At 41.4% G+C, this 15493-nt stretch overlaps 1 protein-coding gene across 1 annotated transcript in view; it reads left to right on the forward strand.

Moving 5' to 3' along the window:
• Positions 1 to 15493, forward strand: part of RAB28 (RAB28, member RAS oncogene family) — a 133298-nt gene that overhangs the window by 101472 nt on the left and 16333 nt on the right. Inside the window, exon 5 of the mRNA XM_073574471.1 lies at positions 8486 to 8589. Within this exon, the coding sequence (XP_073430572.1) occupies positions 8486 to 8589 (104 nt within the window). The remainder of the gene's footprint in view (positions 1 to 8485; positions 8590 to 15493) is intronic.

A 15493-nucleotide genomic window follows, 5' to 3' on the forward strand; every position in this document is an offset into this window, starting at 1 on the left:
TTATTGTCTAACTAGTAAATAGAGAGACTAAGGCTGACCATACACCTTAGAGGTCTATAGGCCGGATGATGCTTGAGCTTATCATTCGGCCAGCAGTCCTCTCAGACGACTCTTCCATACACAGAAGCAGTCATAAAGCCGAGCGCTTAGGGGTTCTTTAGGGAGATCAATGCAGTCGGCGATCCTAAATCAGACATGTCCAATTGACATCTTCCCCTACAATCAGTTAGCCGGCACCCCCATGCTCATCAGACCATTGGCCGAACCCATTGATATCAGAGAGTTCCGCCTACATTAGTCTGATGTGTATGAAGGTCTTAACTGCTATTACTTATCGGTGATCACTCAGCATTCCTGGGCCATAGGTTGGGGTTTAATGGGTAACCTTTTATCTTGTGGAGAGTGACAAGCCGGGCATGTCAGTCAGAGCAGACTAATACGCCATGCATTGCTGCTCTGGAGAATTAAATATGAAAATTGTCTCTTCAGAGAGGAAGTGGACTAGAACTCTAGAGCCACCTATTGGAAGCAGTGATCCTAAAAGTCAATATTGACTCTTTATCAAGCCTTGCAATATGACAGGATAAAAGCCAAACCAGAATCTCAATTTACTGACACGGTGTTTCTGGGTGTTGCCTTTCATCAGTGCAAAGCATGAGATCTGATTTGGCTAGGTTCATATACATTCAGGCCAGTGTCTATTGTAGGGTTAGACAATGTTTTTTCCCAATGTCCCATCACAGTGAAAGTTACAAATGCAACCATTAACAGTGTCGGTCAACATGGGTGCATAAAATGGAGGTTAAAAGTTGAAAAATACCCCACATTAGTTAGAAAAAGTCAAATCTGATCAGTAAATGGCTGTAGCATTTCTTGCATATTACACGGTGCCTAGCTGTTCCTAGGCAGTTCTTTAAGACGCCGAGCCCAGCATGTTGCAGTAAAGCCTTATTAGCTCATTTACGGCGTAAAGTACGACTTTGGAATGACTTTGCAAGAACAACACACATCTCATGAGTGTACAAATTAAAGACCTCCAATATCGTTTATTTTAAATAAAGTTGTGTTTTTTCAATTTTTTTTTTTTTTTTTTTTTTTTTTTTTTTTTATGGAGTAAGTGAACATTTTAGTTGATAATCAAATGACACCATTATGCAGACTTACTAGATTTGCAAATTTACAGGTTTTTACAAGCCAGTTGGGTCCCTTCCTCAGGAAATCAGTTTAAGGTTTATTTTTTTCTTTTTTTTTCTTCCTTGTATTTACTCAAAGAACCTGCTTGTCCTTAAATGCTTGTGAATATATTTGCCCTATAATTTGACAGCATTGAATCAACACCATTATAGAAACTGCAACGCAATAAAAAAGGGAAACTGTTCAGTGTAGCTTCCAGTCACCCCGGGATCAGATTTGGAGAAATTGGAATGCATGCAATAAAACCTGTACACGGCTCGAATGCTATGCCCTCCCGTATGAAACATGGCATTGTTTGTTGGGTTTGGCCCTCTTTCCAGTGGGTATTTTATAGTTAAAAAAAAAAAAAACCTAAATAACATACCTCACACTTGAATTATTCATTTTCTGTTTAAATACAACTTTTTTCGAACATACGCTTATAGGATTAACATTTGCCCTTCGAAATAAAGTACGTCAACTGCTACAAGTGTTTTGAAAGCGCTTACACAGCATTTCCTACATTCTACCTAGGGTGCCGCCTGCTAAATTATACAGAAAAATAGCAATCACATGAACTCGCGCTCATTGAGGTAGGAGTACTGGGATAAGATCAAATACAATAAAACAATAAAAATGGCAACCTAAATGGAAAACAAAAAATAACATACTTTACAAATTATATTTGCATTTAATACATTTATGTCCTTTCTACAGATCCCACCCATGAATCTCAAAAACGTGGGTGCAGGCTTGTTGGGGCATTTTCAGAACTTCATCAATCCCTCCCCATTATCTACCTTTCCAGTGCCCATCTGCAGGACTGTGGAGTCGGCGTCGTTGGGAGTTGGCGTCAGAGCCTATTTTGGTGGAGTCGATGTTGTGGAAATTGAGGAGTCGGAGGTTTGGCTTACCGATTCCACAACCCTGCCCATCAGCCCCTGGCGGCTCAATCTCGGGTTGCCGATGAGTCGCCGAGGCCTAATGTAGTCCTTTTTCGTTGTCATCTTGGTCCTCATGAAACCCAGGCATTAGTTGGCTTTCATCAGAGGATATAATTTTCTGTACAATCTGCAGGACTAGAGTATTGGTGGATCATATAAGAGGAAATATGCAAACAAGACCATGTAGAAAATATATAAAATACAAAAGTTTATTAAGTAATAAGTGGCAAAATAATTAAAAATTGACCAGCTGAAACCAATGCAGCGGGGGTCCTCTACGTGCGTTTGGGCGCTTGACCTCTTCCGGGGGCTTCCAGAAGGCAAGCACCGAAACGCACGTAGGGGACACGGTTGCACACCTATGCTTTATAATGTTGGTACCATTGCAGATTGTATCATGCCAACATACGGTACATAAGTTGGCTTATCATTCTTCTTATATGATCCATGTTTGCATGTTGTGCATTATTTCCCCCCCTTTTTTATCCTATGCCATATCTTTTAGGCATAATCTAAATAATCTATAATCTATAGAGGAAGCAATAAAACAATCAAAGGTTCAAGTCCCATAAAGGAACTTAAAAAAAATTAAGTAAAAATTATTTTAAACATTTCTCAAATAAAAGGCCTACTATTTCAAATCACATCATCTTTTGCTAAAACAGAAAATAGCGATATTAAACTATATATATATATACTGCATCTGTGAAAATTTGAGCTGTTGGAATATAAAATTATTTAAGCCATGTGGTAAAGTCATAATGGAAAAAAAATTAAAATCACTAAAATTGCGGGAATTCGGTAATCGCACCTCACTCAAAAAATACGCTATGATACCACTCCATCGATCTAAAACAATTTGTTTTGGTTTTTTTTAAATCTCAAAAACTGGAAGTGCCAACCAATTTTTTATGTTTTACTAATTTTTTTACACTACTAAATTATAAAATAAACTATAAAAGTTTTGGTGTTTCTGTAATCCTACTGACCTGAAGAATTATATTGTCAGGTCATATTTACCGCACAATGAATAGTGTCAAAACGAAACCCAAAAGACCATAGAAAATGTATTATTTTTGTTCACCGTTTTGCACAATTTTTTTTTCACTATATTATATGGTAAAGTAAGAGCTGGCTTCGAAAACTACAACTTGTCGCACAAAGCACAATCTCTAAAAATGGTGATGAAAAAATTAAAGTTATGGCTGTTGGAAGAAGGGGAATTAACTTCTTCCCATAAATAGACTTAAATATACATTCAGATTGCAAATGATTTCCCACAATCGGGTGTATAGTTATGTGTCAGAGAGGGCACAGGTACAGGAGTTGCGCTTGCCATCCGCAGCAGGAGCCGGCTGTTATACATATCTGGTCTCCTGCTGCGTGTGCTGGGACATGACCTAGCTCCGATCCCAGAACTTTAACCCAGTAGTAATAAAGGTAGTGGAGTTGGAGCCCATTTTGGTGGAGTCAATGTCATGGAAATTGAGGCGTCTGAGTCGGAGGTTTGGCTTACCGACTCCACAGCCTTGGCAGGGGTGTGGAGTCGGTGTCATGGAAATTGAGGATTCGGAGGTTTAGCTTACCAGCTCTACAGCCTGGTAGTAATTGCAGCATGTGATGTGTTAAGAGTCAGTCCAAACTACATCTGTTCCCACGGATGGGCACAAACGCTCAGAAGGTACGCCTCATAGAATCCTAGAATGTTAGAGTTGGAAATGGACCTCCAGTGTCATTGTGTACAACCCCCTGATCAATGCAGGAGTCAGTAAACCATTTCAGATAGATGTCTGTCCAACCTCTGTTTGAAGACTTCCATTGAAGGAAACTCACCACCTCTCGTGGCAGCCTGTTCCACTCATTGATCACCCTCACTGTCAAAAAGTGCTTTCTAATATCTAATCGGTATCTTCTCCCTTTCAGTTTCATTCCATTGCTTCTGGTGTTTCCATGTGCAAATTAGAATAAGGATGATCCCTCTACACTGTGACAGCCCCTCAGATATTTGTAGACTGCTATTAAAGGGGTAGTCCGAGCTTTTCACATAATCTCAGTGCATATCTGGGCTGCCGAATGATGGCAATAAGTAATTTACCTTCTGTCACCAGTTTGCAGGGTTTTCTACATATCAGTGTCTTGCTTCTGAGCAGAACGTCCAAGGGGGTGTGTGTTCTGGCATTGAAATGAGAACTGGTTGTTTCCTCCTACTCTACTAAAAACCTGCCCTCTATAGCAACAACCCCACCCTTCATAGCAACAGGCCCTCCCCGTCCACATGAACAAGCCTTCCTCACACAGTAACAAATCCTCCCCCTCTAGCAGCCTCAGTGCAGAGAGCCTAACCACCCAGCTGCTCCTCCCCCTCTAGCAGCCTCAGTGCAGAGAGCTGAACCACCCAGCTGCTCCTCCCCCTCTAGCAGCCTTAGTGCAGAGAGCAGACCACCCAGCTGCTCCTCCCCCAGACACACGCTGAACAGTGATCTATGGAAAGTGAGGAGGGAAAATCGTAGTAGAGTAGGAGGAAACTACCAGTTCTCATTTCAATGCCAGAACACCCCCCCCTTGGACGTTCTGCTCAGAAGCAAGACACTGATATCTAGTAAACCCTACAAACTGGTGCCAGAAGGTAAATTACTTATTGTCATCATTCTGCAGCCCAGATATGCCCTGAGATTATGTGAAAAGCCCGGACAACCCCTTTCAGTCTCCTCTCGGTCTTATTTTTTGCAAGTTAAACATTCCCAGATCTTTTAACTGTTCCTCATAGAACATACGAGTGCCCCAACGAGGTACACAGGATGGATGCTGAGGCGTCGCTCTATAATAGGTCCCCACTGTAAAGAAACATAATGTATATTGTAGGGTATGGTCGCATTGCAGTGGCTTTCTGTATACACAATCTTCTGGGCTTTTCTATACAATAAAAAAAAAAGCAGTGACCTGTTATATAACGAATAATGACCTATTATCAATGCAATCGAAGGATCTCATGTTCAAGTCTCCTTGTGAGACTAGTGAGCATTGTAAAATATTTTTTGTGCCTGTTAGGCAATCACGCACGTGTTACGGCTGTCGAACAGATACACAGCCGTGGGGACTCGAACATATTTTTCGAGCATGCCGATTTTACTCTCTCAGCACCCGACCATGCTCAGATAACCTTATCCCAGCACGTTCGCTAATCGTTAAGACTACAGATTGGCTACAGCGGTCACTTTGGCCTCTTTAAAATATAAAAATGCCAAAAATACCCCAAAACCTTTGGACTTGCTGAAGAGCTAGCAATGGCCTGTTTCACACTTCCGTTTTTTGCCGTCAGTCAAAATCCGCCAATTTTTTTCAAAAAACATCCACCAAAAAAGGGTGCGGATCCGTTTTTTTTTCCCCCATAGACTTACATTATTGGCGGATCTTGACTGACGGTCGTCCGTCCCACCCGTTTTTTTACAGATCCGCCAAGATTTTAGCTGCTCCCGGGCGGATGAGACGGACCCTGCAACTTTTTTTTCTTTGACGGTCCGATATTTTGAACCGCGCATGCCCGGAGCCGCAACTCTCTCTCTCTCTTCCGCCCACCCGCCGCGCGATCTCGGCTCCAACTCATGCCCGCCGCGCGATCTCGGCTGACACATGCCGCGGTCGCTTTAAATCTCGCCGCTTGCCTTCTCCCTCGGATCCTTACTCCAACGTTTACCACTGACATCCGTCCGTCACTCAACGGAGACGGATCAGTTGCTACTAACCTTTGGCGGATTTCAGCTGACCGCCAACGACGGAAGTCTGAAACAGGCCTTAGAGAAATATGGCAAGTAAATGTATTTGTGGGCTATTACAATGATGTATGACAGTCAGCTTCTCATGTATTTCACATGATCCCTTAAAGGGAATCTGTCAGTAGGATCAATGCTCCTAAGCCGTCTATATAGGTATGCAGGTCCTAGGAAGCCGGACAAAATGATGCATTGATATCTGCAATCCCATGAATGGTCCCCGAGAATCTAAGGGTTTTTTTAATATGCAAATGAGTTGAAAAGATCCCTGTGCTAGATTTGAGACATGTAGAAAAAGTCAGAAGAGGGAGACCGCTTTATCTGTATTTCTCAAGTGTGGCTCGTCCTCCTTCTGGCTAAATGAGGTATATACAGAAGCCGATTGACTTTGCTTAACCCCTTAATGACCAGGGGTATTGCCGCTTTTGAATTTCCGTTTTTTTGCTCCCCTTCTTCCCAGAGCCAAAACTTTTTTTTTTTTTTAAAAGTTTTCTGTCAATATGGCCATGTAAAGGCTTGTCTTTTTACGGGACGAGATGTACTTTTGAACGACACCATTGGTTTTAACATATCATGTACTGGAAACCAGGAAAAAAAAATTCAAGTGCGGTGAAATTGCGAAAAAAAAAGTGCAATTCCAGTTGTGTTTTTTTTTTTTTTACCATGTTCACTAAATGCTAAAACTGACCTGCCATTATGATTCTCCAGGTCATTACAAGTTCATAGACACCAAACATGCCTAGGTTCTTTTTTATTTACCGTAAGTGGTGAAAAAAAAATCCAAAATTTGGTTCCACTTTCGGAGACCAGTAGTGTCTGCATTTTTCGTGATCTCCGGTTGGTTGAGAGCTTATTTTTTTGTGTGCCTAGCTGACTTTTTTATTGATACCATTTTGGTGTAGATATGATCTTTTGATCACCCATTATTGCATTTTATTGCAATGTAGCGGCGACCAAAAAAATGTAATTCAGGAGTTTTGAATTTTTTTTCTCCTTACGCCATTTAGCGATTGAGTTAATTACATTTTTATATTGATCGGGCGATTCTGAACGCGGCGATACAACGTGTGTATATTTTATTTTTTTTATTGTTTTATTTTGAATGGGACGAAAGGGGGATTATTTGAACTTTTTATGTTTTTATTTTTTTTTTAAATTTTGAAAACCTTTTTTTTTACGTTTTGCATGCTTCAATCGTCTCCATGGAAGACTAGAAACTGCAGTACTTTGGTCGCCTCTGCTACATACAGGCGATGGTCAGATCGGACCGTGTGTAGCAGAAATGCTCACCTGCTATGAGCGCTGACCGTGGGGTGGCGCTCACAGCAATCAGACAATAACAACCATAGAGGTCTGCTGCAGGCACATGTCGGCTGCATAGATCAGCTGTCGTGTCCGCAGTAAGGTGCAGGCTCAATGCCGGAGCCTGCACCAAATGGGGAATCCAGCTTGGGCGTACTATTATGCCCAATGTTGGAAAGGGGTTAAATTATTTTTACTGTGTGTCAAATGACAATTTTAGCAAACTGCTCAGTCGTGTAAGTCTGTACCTACCGAGGATGACTACTTTCTACTAGTGCTAGTGAATGTGCTCGGAAAGGTGTTCAAGTCCCCTCGGCTACATGTCTCACGACTTTTCGACAGCTGCAACCCATGCAGGGATTGCCTGACAAACAGGCTATGCCTGCATGTGTTGCGGCTATTGCACAGCCATGAGACATGCAGCTGCAGGGATTCGAGCATATTTTTCGAGCACATCGAATACACTCGGTTAGCACCAGAGCATGCTCACATAACACCTCATCCCAGCACGTTCGCTCATCATCACTACTTTCTATTTTATTTTTTAGTTTCTGCTCCACTTTTTAGCTTTATCCCAATGGGAGTGTGACTCCAACTTATTTACAGTGCCTACTGGGAGTGTCAGGTAGTCTGAGACACACCTCCTGTCTCATTGGTTCCAGCTGCTGCTCTGTCCCTCCCCCTGCCTTGTCTGATTGGCTGCTTGGTATAAGCACAGGCCCAGCCCCCACATGGCAGGAAGTCCGGGCACGGAGCAGTTTATAAAGTGCCACGTAGTAGATGTTACTAGGTGAGATCAGAGAACCCTTCAGATACACATCTGGAATGTCCGCTCCGCAGCTAATCTACTTTTTACATCCACATATATTTATATTGCACCTGCTTCCACTTTTATTGCTTGGCCATTTAATTCATCACAAGTGAAGCCTTTACGTACAGAGATTTACACATTTTATGTGGAGACTGTCAATTTTGACCAACCAGATAGTCGCGTTTTATTTTTCTTCTCTGCGTTCAGATCAAAGAGGTTTAACGTTGTGTCTCAAATGTATCGGACAGATGTACGGACCTACGTGCGAACAACCAGGAATGAACAGGATACCGTGTGTTTTTATGATGGTTAAGGTATAAAACTGCTTGTTAATTTCCTGCTTTGGCCACGCATCAAAGTATCAAAATGTGGAATAATGTCGGAGGATTGACGTAATTTATTGCTTTCCATTTCTCCTGTTTGTGTGTATACCCTATATGTGTACCCGCTCCTCTCCATGTTTATTCTGCTTATTTATTTTGCAGTCGATTTGGAGCACATGCGAACAGTAAAAGCTGATAAACACCAGAGATTTTGCCAAGAAAATGGACTCGGAAGCTTTTTCGTATCTGCAAAGACCGGAGATTCTGTAAGTGAATCTATATCTAAATATGTAACGTTGTATATTATCTGAATGGTAAGTGGAAAAAGAAAAAAAACCTCTGCAATGTCTTAGTCACATATTGGTGGGGCCAAAAAACAAAATGTACCTCCCCAATTACTAGAACTCAAAGGCAGAAGCGCTCGGCTGAGTATTGTCCCACTATATCGGGAGTGCCCAAACTTTCTAACCACAAGAGAGGCATTCAGTTTGGAGAGACTGTCGCAAGCCACTCTTTGTGCAGAAGTCTTAGTAGGCTGTATGCAATTATAGATTTTTAGTGGGATGGAACAAAGTTTCTGTGGACTCTACAGATGCAGCGATCAGAGCTGTAATAGTGAGAGTCCCAGAGTGCGCCAAAGTAAACAAATAACTAAAAAAAAATTGTAAAAATATAAAAGAGAAAAAAAAGAAAATTAAAAAAAGTGTGTATATGTATGTATATATTTGTGTGTGTATATATGTGTGTATATATATATATATATATATATATATATATGTATATATATATATACAGTGCCTACAAGTAGTATTCAACCCCCTGCAGATTTAGCAGGTTTGATAAGATGCAAATAAGTTAGAGCCTTCAAACTTCACACAAGAGCAGGATTTATTAACAGATGCATAAATCTTACAAACCAAAAAGTTATGTTGCTCAGTTAAATTTTAAACATACAAGTGTGGGTCAATTATTATTCAACCCCTAGGTTTAATATTTTGTGGAATAACCCTTGTTTGCAATTACAGCTAATAATCGTCTTTTATAAGACCTGATCAGGCCGGCACAGGTCTCTGGAGTTATCTTGGCCCACTCCTCCATGCAGATCTTCTCCAAGTTATCTAGGTTCTTTGGGTGTCTCATGTGGACTTTAATCTTGAGCTCCTTCCACAAGTTTTCAATTGGGATAAGGTCAGGAGACTGACTAGGCCACTCCAACACCTTGATTTTTTGCCTCTTGAACCAGGCCTTGGTTTTCTTGGCTGTGTGCTTTGGGTCGTTGTCTTGTTGAAAGATGAAATGACGACCCATCTTAAGATCCTTGATGGAGGAGCGGAGATTCTTGGCCAAAATCTCCAGGTAGGCCGTGCTATCCATCTTCCCATGGATGCGGACCAGATGGCCAGGCCCCTTGGCTGAGAAACAGCCCCACAGCATGATGCTGCCTCCACCATGCTTGACTGTAGGGATGGTATTCTTGGGGTCGTATGCAGTGCCATCCAGTCTCCAAACGTCACGTGTGTGGTTGGCACCAAAGATCTCGATCTTGGTCTCATCAGACCAAAGAACCTTTAACCAGTCTGTCTCAGAGTCCTCCAAGTGATCATGAGCAAACTGTAGACGAGCCTTGACATGACGCTTTGAAAGTAAAGATACCTTACGGGCTCATCTGGAACGGAGACCATTGCGGTGGAGTACGTTACTTATGGTATTGACTGAAACCAATGTCCCCACTGCCATGAGATCTTCCCGGAGCTCCTTCCTTGTTGTCCTTGGGTTAGCCTTGACTCTTCGGACAAGCCTGGCCTCGGCACGGGAGGAAACTTTCAAAGGCTGTCCAGGCCGTGGAAGGCTAACAGTAGTTCCATAAGCCTTCCACTTCCGGATGATGCTCCCAACAGTGGAGACAGGTAGGCCCAACTCCTTGGAAAGGGTTTTGTACCCCTTGCCAGCCTTGTGACCCTCCACGATCTTGTCTCTGATGGCCTTGGAATGCTCCTTTGTCTTTCCCATGTTGACCATGTATGAGTGCTGTTCACAAGTTTGGGGAGGGTCTTAAATAGTCAGAAAAGGCTGGAAAAAGAGATAATTAATCCAAACATGTGAAGCTCATTGTTCTTTGTGCCTGAACTACTTCTTAATACTTTAGGGGAACCAAACAGAATTCTGGTGGTTTGAGGGGTTGAATAATAAATGACCCTCTGATTAAACTTTTCACAATTTAAAAAAAAATTAAACAAAGAAATAACATTCTTTTTTGCTGCAGTGCATTTCACACTTCCAGGCTGATCTACAGTCCAAATGTCACAATGCCAAGTTAATTCCGAATGTGTAAACCTGCTAAATCTGCAGGGGGTTGAATACTACTTGTAGGCACTATAATATATATATATATATATATATATATATATATATATATATATATATATATATATATATATATACACACCTCTGGCAAAATTTAAGAGACCACTGCACAGTTTTATAAAAATCAGCTTCTCTCCATGTCTGACAGCCATTCCATTCCGGTGTTAGTTGAATTCCAACCAGAGTACACCTCATTCTACTTAATGTGCTTCTATTAGGGGGATCACCTGAACCAAATCTTATTTAACAAAGGTAAGCATAAAAAACACTGCTGTGGTGTTCACAATCCTCTTGAAATAGGACAAGCTGGATGGCAAAACAAGTGCTAGTAATATCCCAAAAGTAATAGGAATGAAAAAATAACTTTTAACCCCTTCACTACCAAGGGTGGTTTGCACGTTAACTCCCGGGCCAATTTTTACAATTCTGACCACTGTCCCTTTATGAGGTAATAACTCTGAAACGCTTCCATGGATCCCGGTGATTCTGACATTGTTTTCTCGTGACATATTGTACTTCATGATAGTGGTAAAATTTCATTCATATAATTTGCGTTTATTTGTGAGAAAAACGGAAATTTGGCGAAAATTTTGAAAAATTTCGCAATTTTCCAACTTTGAATTTTTATACCCTTAAATCACAGAGATACGGCACACAAAAAACTTGATAACTAACATTTCCCACATGTTTACTTTACATCAGCACAATTTTGGAACCAAAATTTTTTTTTGTTAGGAAGTTATAAGGGTTAAAAGTTGACCAGCCATTTCTCATTTTTACAACACCATTTTATTTTTACGGACCACATCACATTTGAAGCCACTTTGAGGGGTCTATATGATAGAAAATACCCAAAAGTGACACCATTCTAAAAACTGCACCCCTCAAGGTGCTCAAAACCACATTCAAGAAGTTTATTAACCCTTTAGGTGCGTCACAGGAATATTTTGGAAAATTTTAAAAAAATGAACATCTAACTTTTTTTTCGCAAAAAAAATACTTCAGGTTCAATTTTTTTTATTTTACCAAGGGTAACAGGAGAAATTGGACTGCAAAAGTTATTGTGCAATTTGTCCTGAGTACGCTGATACCTGATAAGTGGGGGGGAACGACTGTTTCGGCGCATGGGAGAGCTCAGAATGGAAGGAGCGCCGTTTGACTTTTTCAATGCAAAATTGGCTGGAATTCAGATCGGACGCCATGTCACGTTTGGAGAGTCCCTGATGTACCTAAACAGTGGAAACCCCCTACAAGTGACCCCATTTTGGAAACTAGACCCCTCAAGGAACTTATCTATATATGTGGTGAGAGCTTTAACCTCCATGTTACATATAGAGACAAATAATATATGACAAAACATCACCTGATAGATGGGTAAATGCAGGCAAAAAGAGGATCCACGTGCCCGCCCCAACGCGCGTTTCGGAACACCTTCGTCAGGGGTTGATTATTGGTTCTTTTAGTATGTATGTACCTTGCCCTTCCACTCATAAAGCAATTTTAAAGTACTGGACCTAAGGTTGTCCTTCTGGATTTTTTCCCCTCTCCTATGTACACACATGGAGCGGCATAAAAAAAACAAACAATTCCACAATTGCTGTTTTTTGTTCATTCTGCCTCCCAAAAATTGGACTAGAAAGCCGTCAAAAAATGTCATGTTCCTGAAAATGATACCATTAAAAACTAATTTCGCAAAAAACAAGCCCTCCCATGACTGTCAGCCAAAATATGGAAAAATTATAGCTCTCAAAATATGGCGATGCAAAAACTAGTTTTTGCAATAAAAAGCAGTGTCTGACAGCACAAACAGTGTACAAATTAGAAAAAAAACCAATTCTTCAGCTGCTGTTGATTTTTTTCATTTTGTCTCCCAAAGATCACAGTAAGTTTTGGCGTACATTTATCCTACACTCTACGCTGAGCACTTACACCGGGGTTTCCATGTAAATCTCTGAAATATGTGATTCAGATGGAACCCCTGGCGGAAGTTTCCCTATAATTAGGCAGATGGAGGCCTGTGATCCGGCGGTGTCTGTCTTTTTAGGCATACATAAAAGCGCAGTCCGCCACAGTTTTGTGCACCTCTGAAAAGAAAGAAACCGCTGAAAAGAGGCCAGAGTAACGCTTCTGCCTCATTATAGTGAGTGCCTCATATGAGGATTTCATCTGAATCACATCACTGAGATTTCGAGACCCCAGTGTAAGTGTTCAGCGTAGAGCAAAGGATAAATGTGATCTCAAATGTTATTTAAATGTTCCCAGCAAAAGCTTCAAAGCAATCCACATAAAAAGCAAGCCATCCCTCAGGTCTGTCATCTGTTAACAGAAATATATGGGCCTTCCATGTTACTGGTAGTACAGTGGCTCTGGAAGACCTAAATGGCTCCTCGCCCCCCTCAATAGAAATCAAATTCTGCGCTCCCAATTTCAAATGCCCCCCTCTCTTCTGAGCCCCAGTGTGCCTAAACCATATTTGCTGTCCACATGTTTGGCATTTCTGTAGTGATGAGAGCCCGCCTAATTTACAGGTGCGTGTCTCCAGAAGCAGGAGCTGGGCTTAACTTTTTGGGCACTGCAGCGTACTGGGCACTACAATGCAGTTTGCAATTTTCACTCAGCAACATCCACTACTACTTGTTTCGGAAAACACCCATGGAGTCAAATTTGTCTCTTCCCCAGTAGATAAATTCCCAAAGGGGTATAATTTCCAAAATGGGGTCACTTGAGGGGGAATTCTGCTCTTCTAGCACTTAGGGGCTCTGTATATTCAGTTCGCAAACTATTCTAGACAAACTTGCGTTCCAGGAGGCAAATAACTCTCCGTTCCTCTCGAGTCTTGCTGTGGTGCTAACCAGTACAGATAGCCACTTATGGGGCATTGCTACATTCAGCAAAAATTGTGGGATAAATGACGGTGCCATTTTTACCCAATTCCCCTAAATTTTGGTTGTAAAAATGTTATTTATTCTTTCTTCACTGCCCATTGGTATCAAATTCTGTGAGGCACATGTGGTGTCAATATGATCACTGCTCATCTAGATCAATTAATTGGGGGATGTAGTTTGTAAAATGAGGTCACTTTTGGGGGGTTTCTGGCACCTCAAGGGATCTGCCAATGTGACATTGGCACCCTTTAACCATTCCAGCAAAATCTGAACTCTAATATGGCACTTCTTCCCTTCTGAGCTTTGCACTGTGCCTAAAAAGTAGTTTTTAACAACATAAGGGGTATCCGAGTACTCAGGAAAAATTGCAAACATATTTTTGGGTGCCTTTTCTCCTGCTATCCTTGTGAAAATGAAAAATATGGGGCTCAAACAACATTTTTGTTGGAAAAATATATATTTTTTCATTTTCACAGATCAACATTTTAAAATTCTGTGAAGCACCTGTGGGTTCAAGGTGCTCAAGACACGTCTAGATAAATTCCTTAACGGGTCTAGTTTCCTGAATGAGGTCACTTGTGGGTAGATTCCACTGTTTAGGCAAATCAGGGGCTCTCCAAAGGCGGCATGACAGCCGTAGACCATTCCATCAAAGTCTGCGTTCCAAAATGTCACTCCTTCCTTTCTGAGCACTGCCATGCACCCAAACAGTATGTTTTCCCAACATATGGGATCTCGATGCACTCCGAAGAAATTGCACATATTTTGGGGTCCTTTTCTCCTGTTCCCCTTGTGAAAATGTAAAAATTGGGGCTAAAAGAACATTTTTGTGGGGAAAAAGAGACTTTTTTTATTTTCACAGTTCTACTTTATAAACTTCTGTGAAGCACCTGGGTGTTCAAGGTGCTCACCACAAATCTAGATGCATTCCTTGAGGGGTCTAGTCCCAAAATGGGGTCACATGTGGAAAGTTTCCAATGTTTAGACTCATAGGGAGCTCTCAAAACGTGGCATGGTGTCCACTAATGATTCCGTCCAGAGGCGCTCATTCCCTTCCGTACCCTGTCGTGCGCCCAAACAGTAGTTTTCCCACACATGTGGGGTATCTGCGTACTCAGGAGAAATTGCACAACAAATTTTGGGGGCAAATTTTCTCCTGTTACCCTGGTGAAAATAAAAAAAATGGGTCTAAAGTAACATTTTTGAGACCAAAAAGTTGAATGTTCATTTGAATGTGGTTTTGAGTACTTTGAAGGGTGCAGTTTTTAGAATTGTGTAACTTTTGGGGTATTTCCTGTCATATAGCCTCCTCAAAACTGTTTTTTTTTTTTCTTTTTCATAACAAAAAGCTAGCATTTTAACATGGTTGTGTCTATCCACCCAAACAGTGTTTTCCGATGTTTAGGATGTTACGCTTTCAAGACAAAGTAGTGCTACCCCGCAGTCTGCACGCAGCAACTTTCAACTTCATTTATGTCCGATGAACGCGGATAAAGTTGAACGGCTCGTGATCTGCTCTAGTCAAGTTGTAAACTACTTAGCTGCCTTACCGCCTGCTACCAACTCTTCATCCATAAGGCAAAGTACACAGGACTGTGCTGCTCCTTCTAACGGTATCCAAAAGTAGGACTCCCAGACGTGTATGACGAGCGGAAGACCAAGCCACTCTTTTCCTTACGCAGTTGATGCTTTTTAGGTCAGGCTTGAGTTGCGAGCAGGTGACGGATACTCGTGATATTTTCCCCTATTGTAGTACGTGCTGTTCTTTTCTTTGCATTGCTCTAGCTGATTCCTCTTGTTCTGACTTTGTGCGGGTCGCTATTTTCATTGTAAAACAAAGAGACAAATGTTCGTTCCATGAAACAAATCTGGTAAATGTATTGGAATTCAATTGCTAAACACAACACTTTTCTGTATTAAA

Source organism: Dendrobates tinctorius, unplaced genomic scaffold, assembly GCF_039654945.1.
Source record: "Dendrobates tinctorius isolate UK_male_01 unplaced genomic scaffold, ASM3965494v1 ptg000039l, whole genome shotgun sequence".
Classification (NCBI taxonomy): Eukaryota; Metazoa; Chordata; class Amphibia; order Anura; family Dendrobatidae; genus Dendrobates; species Dendrobates tinctorius.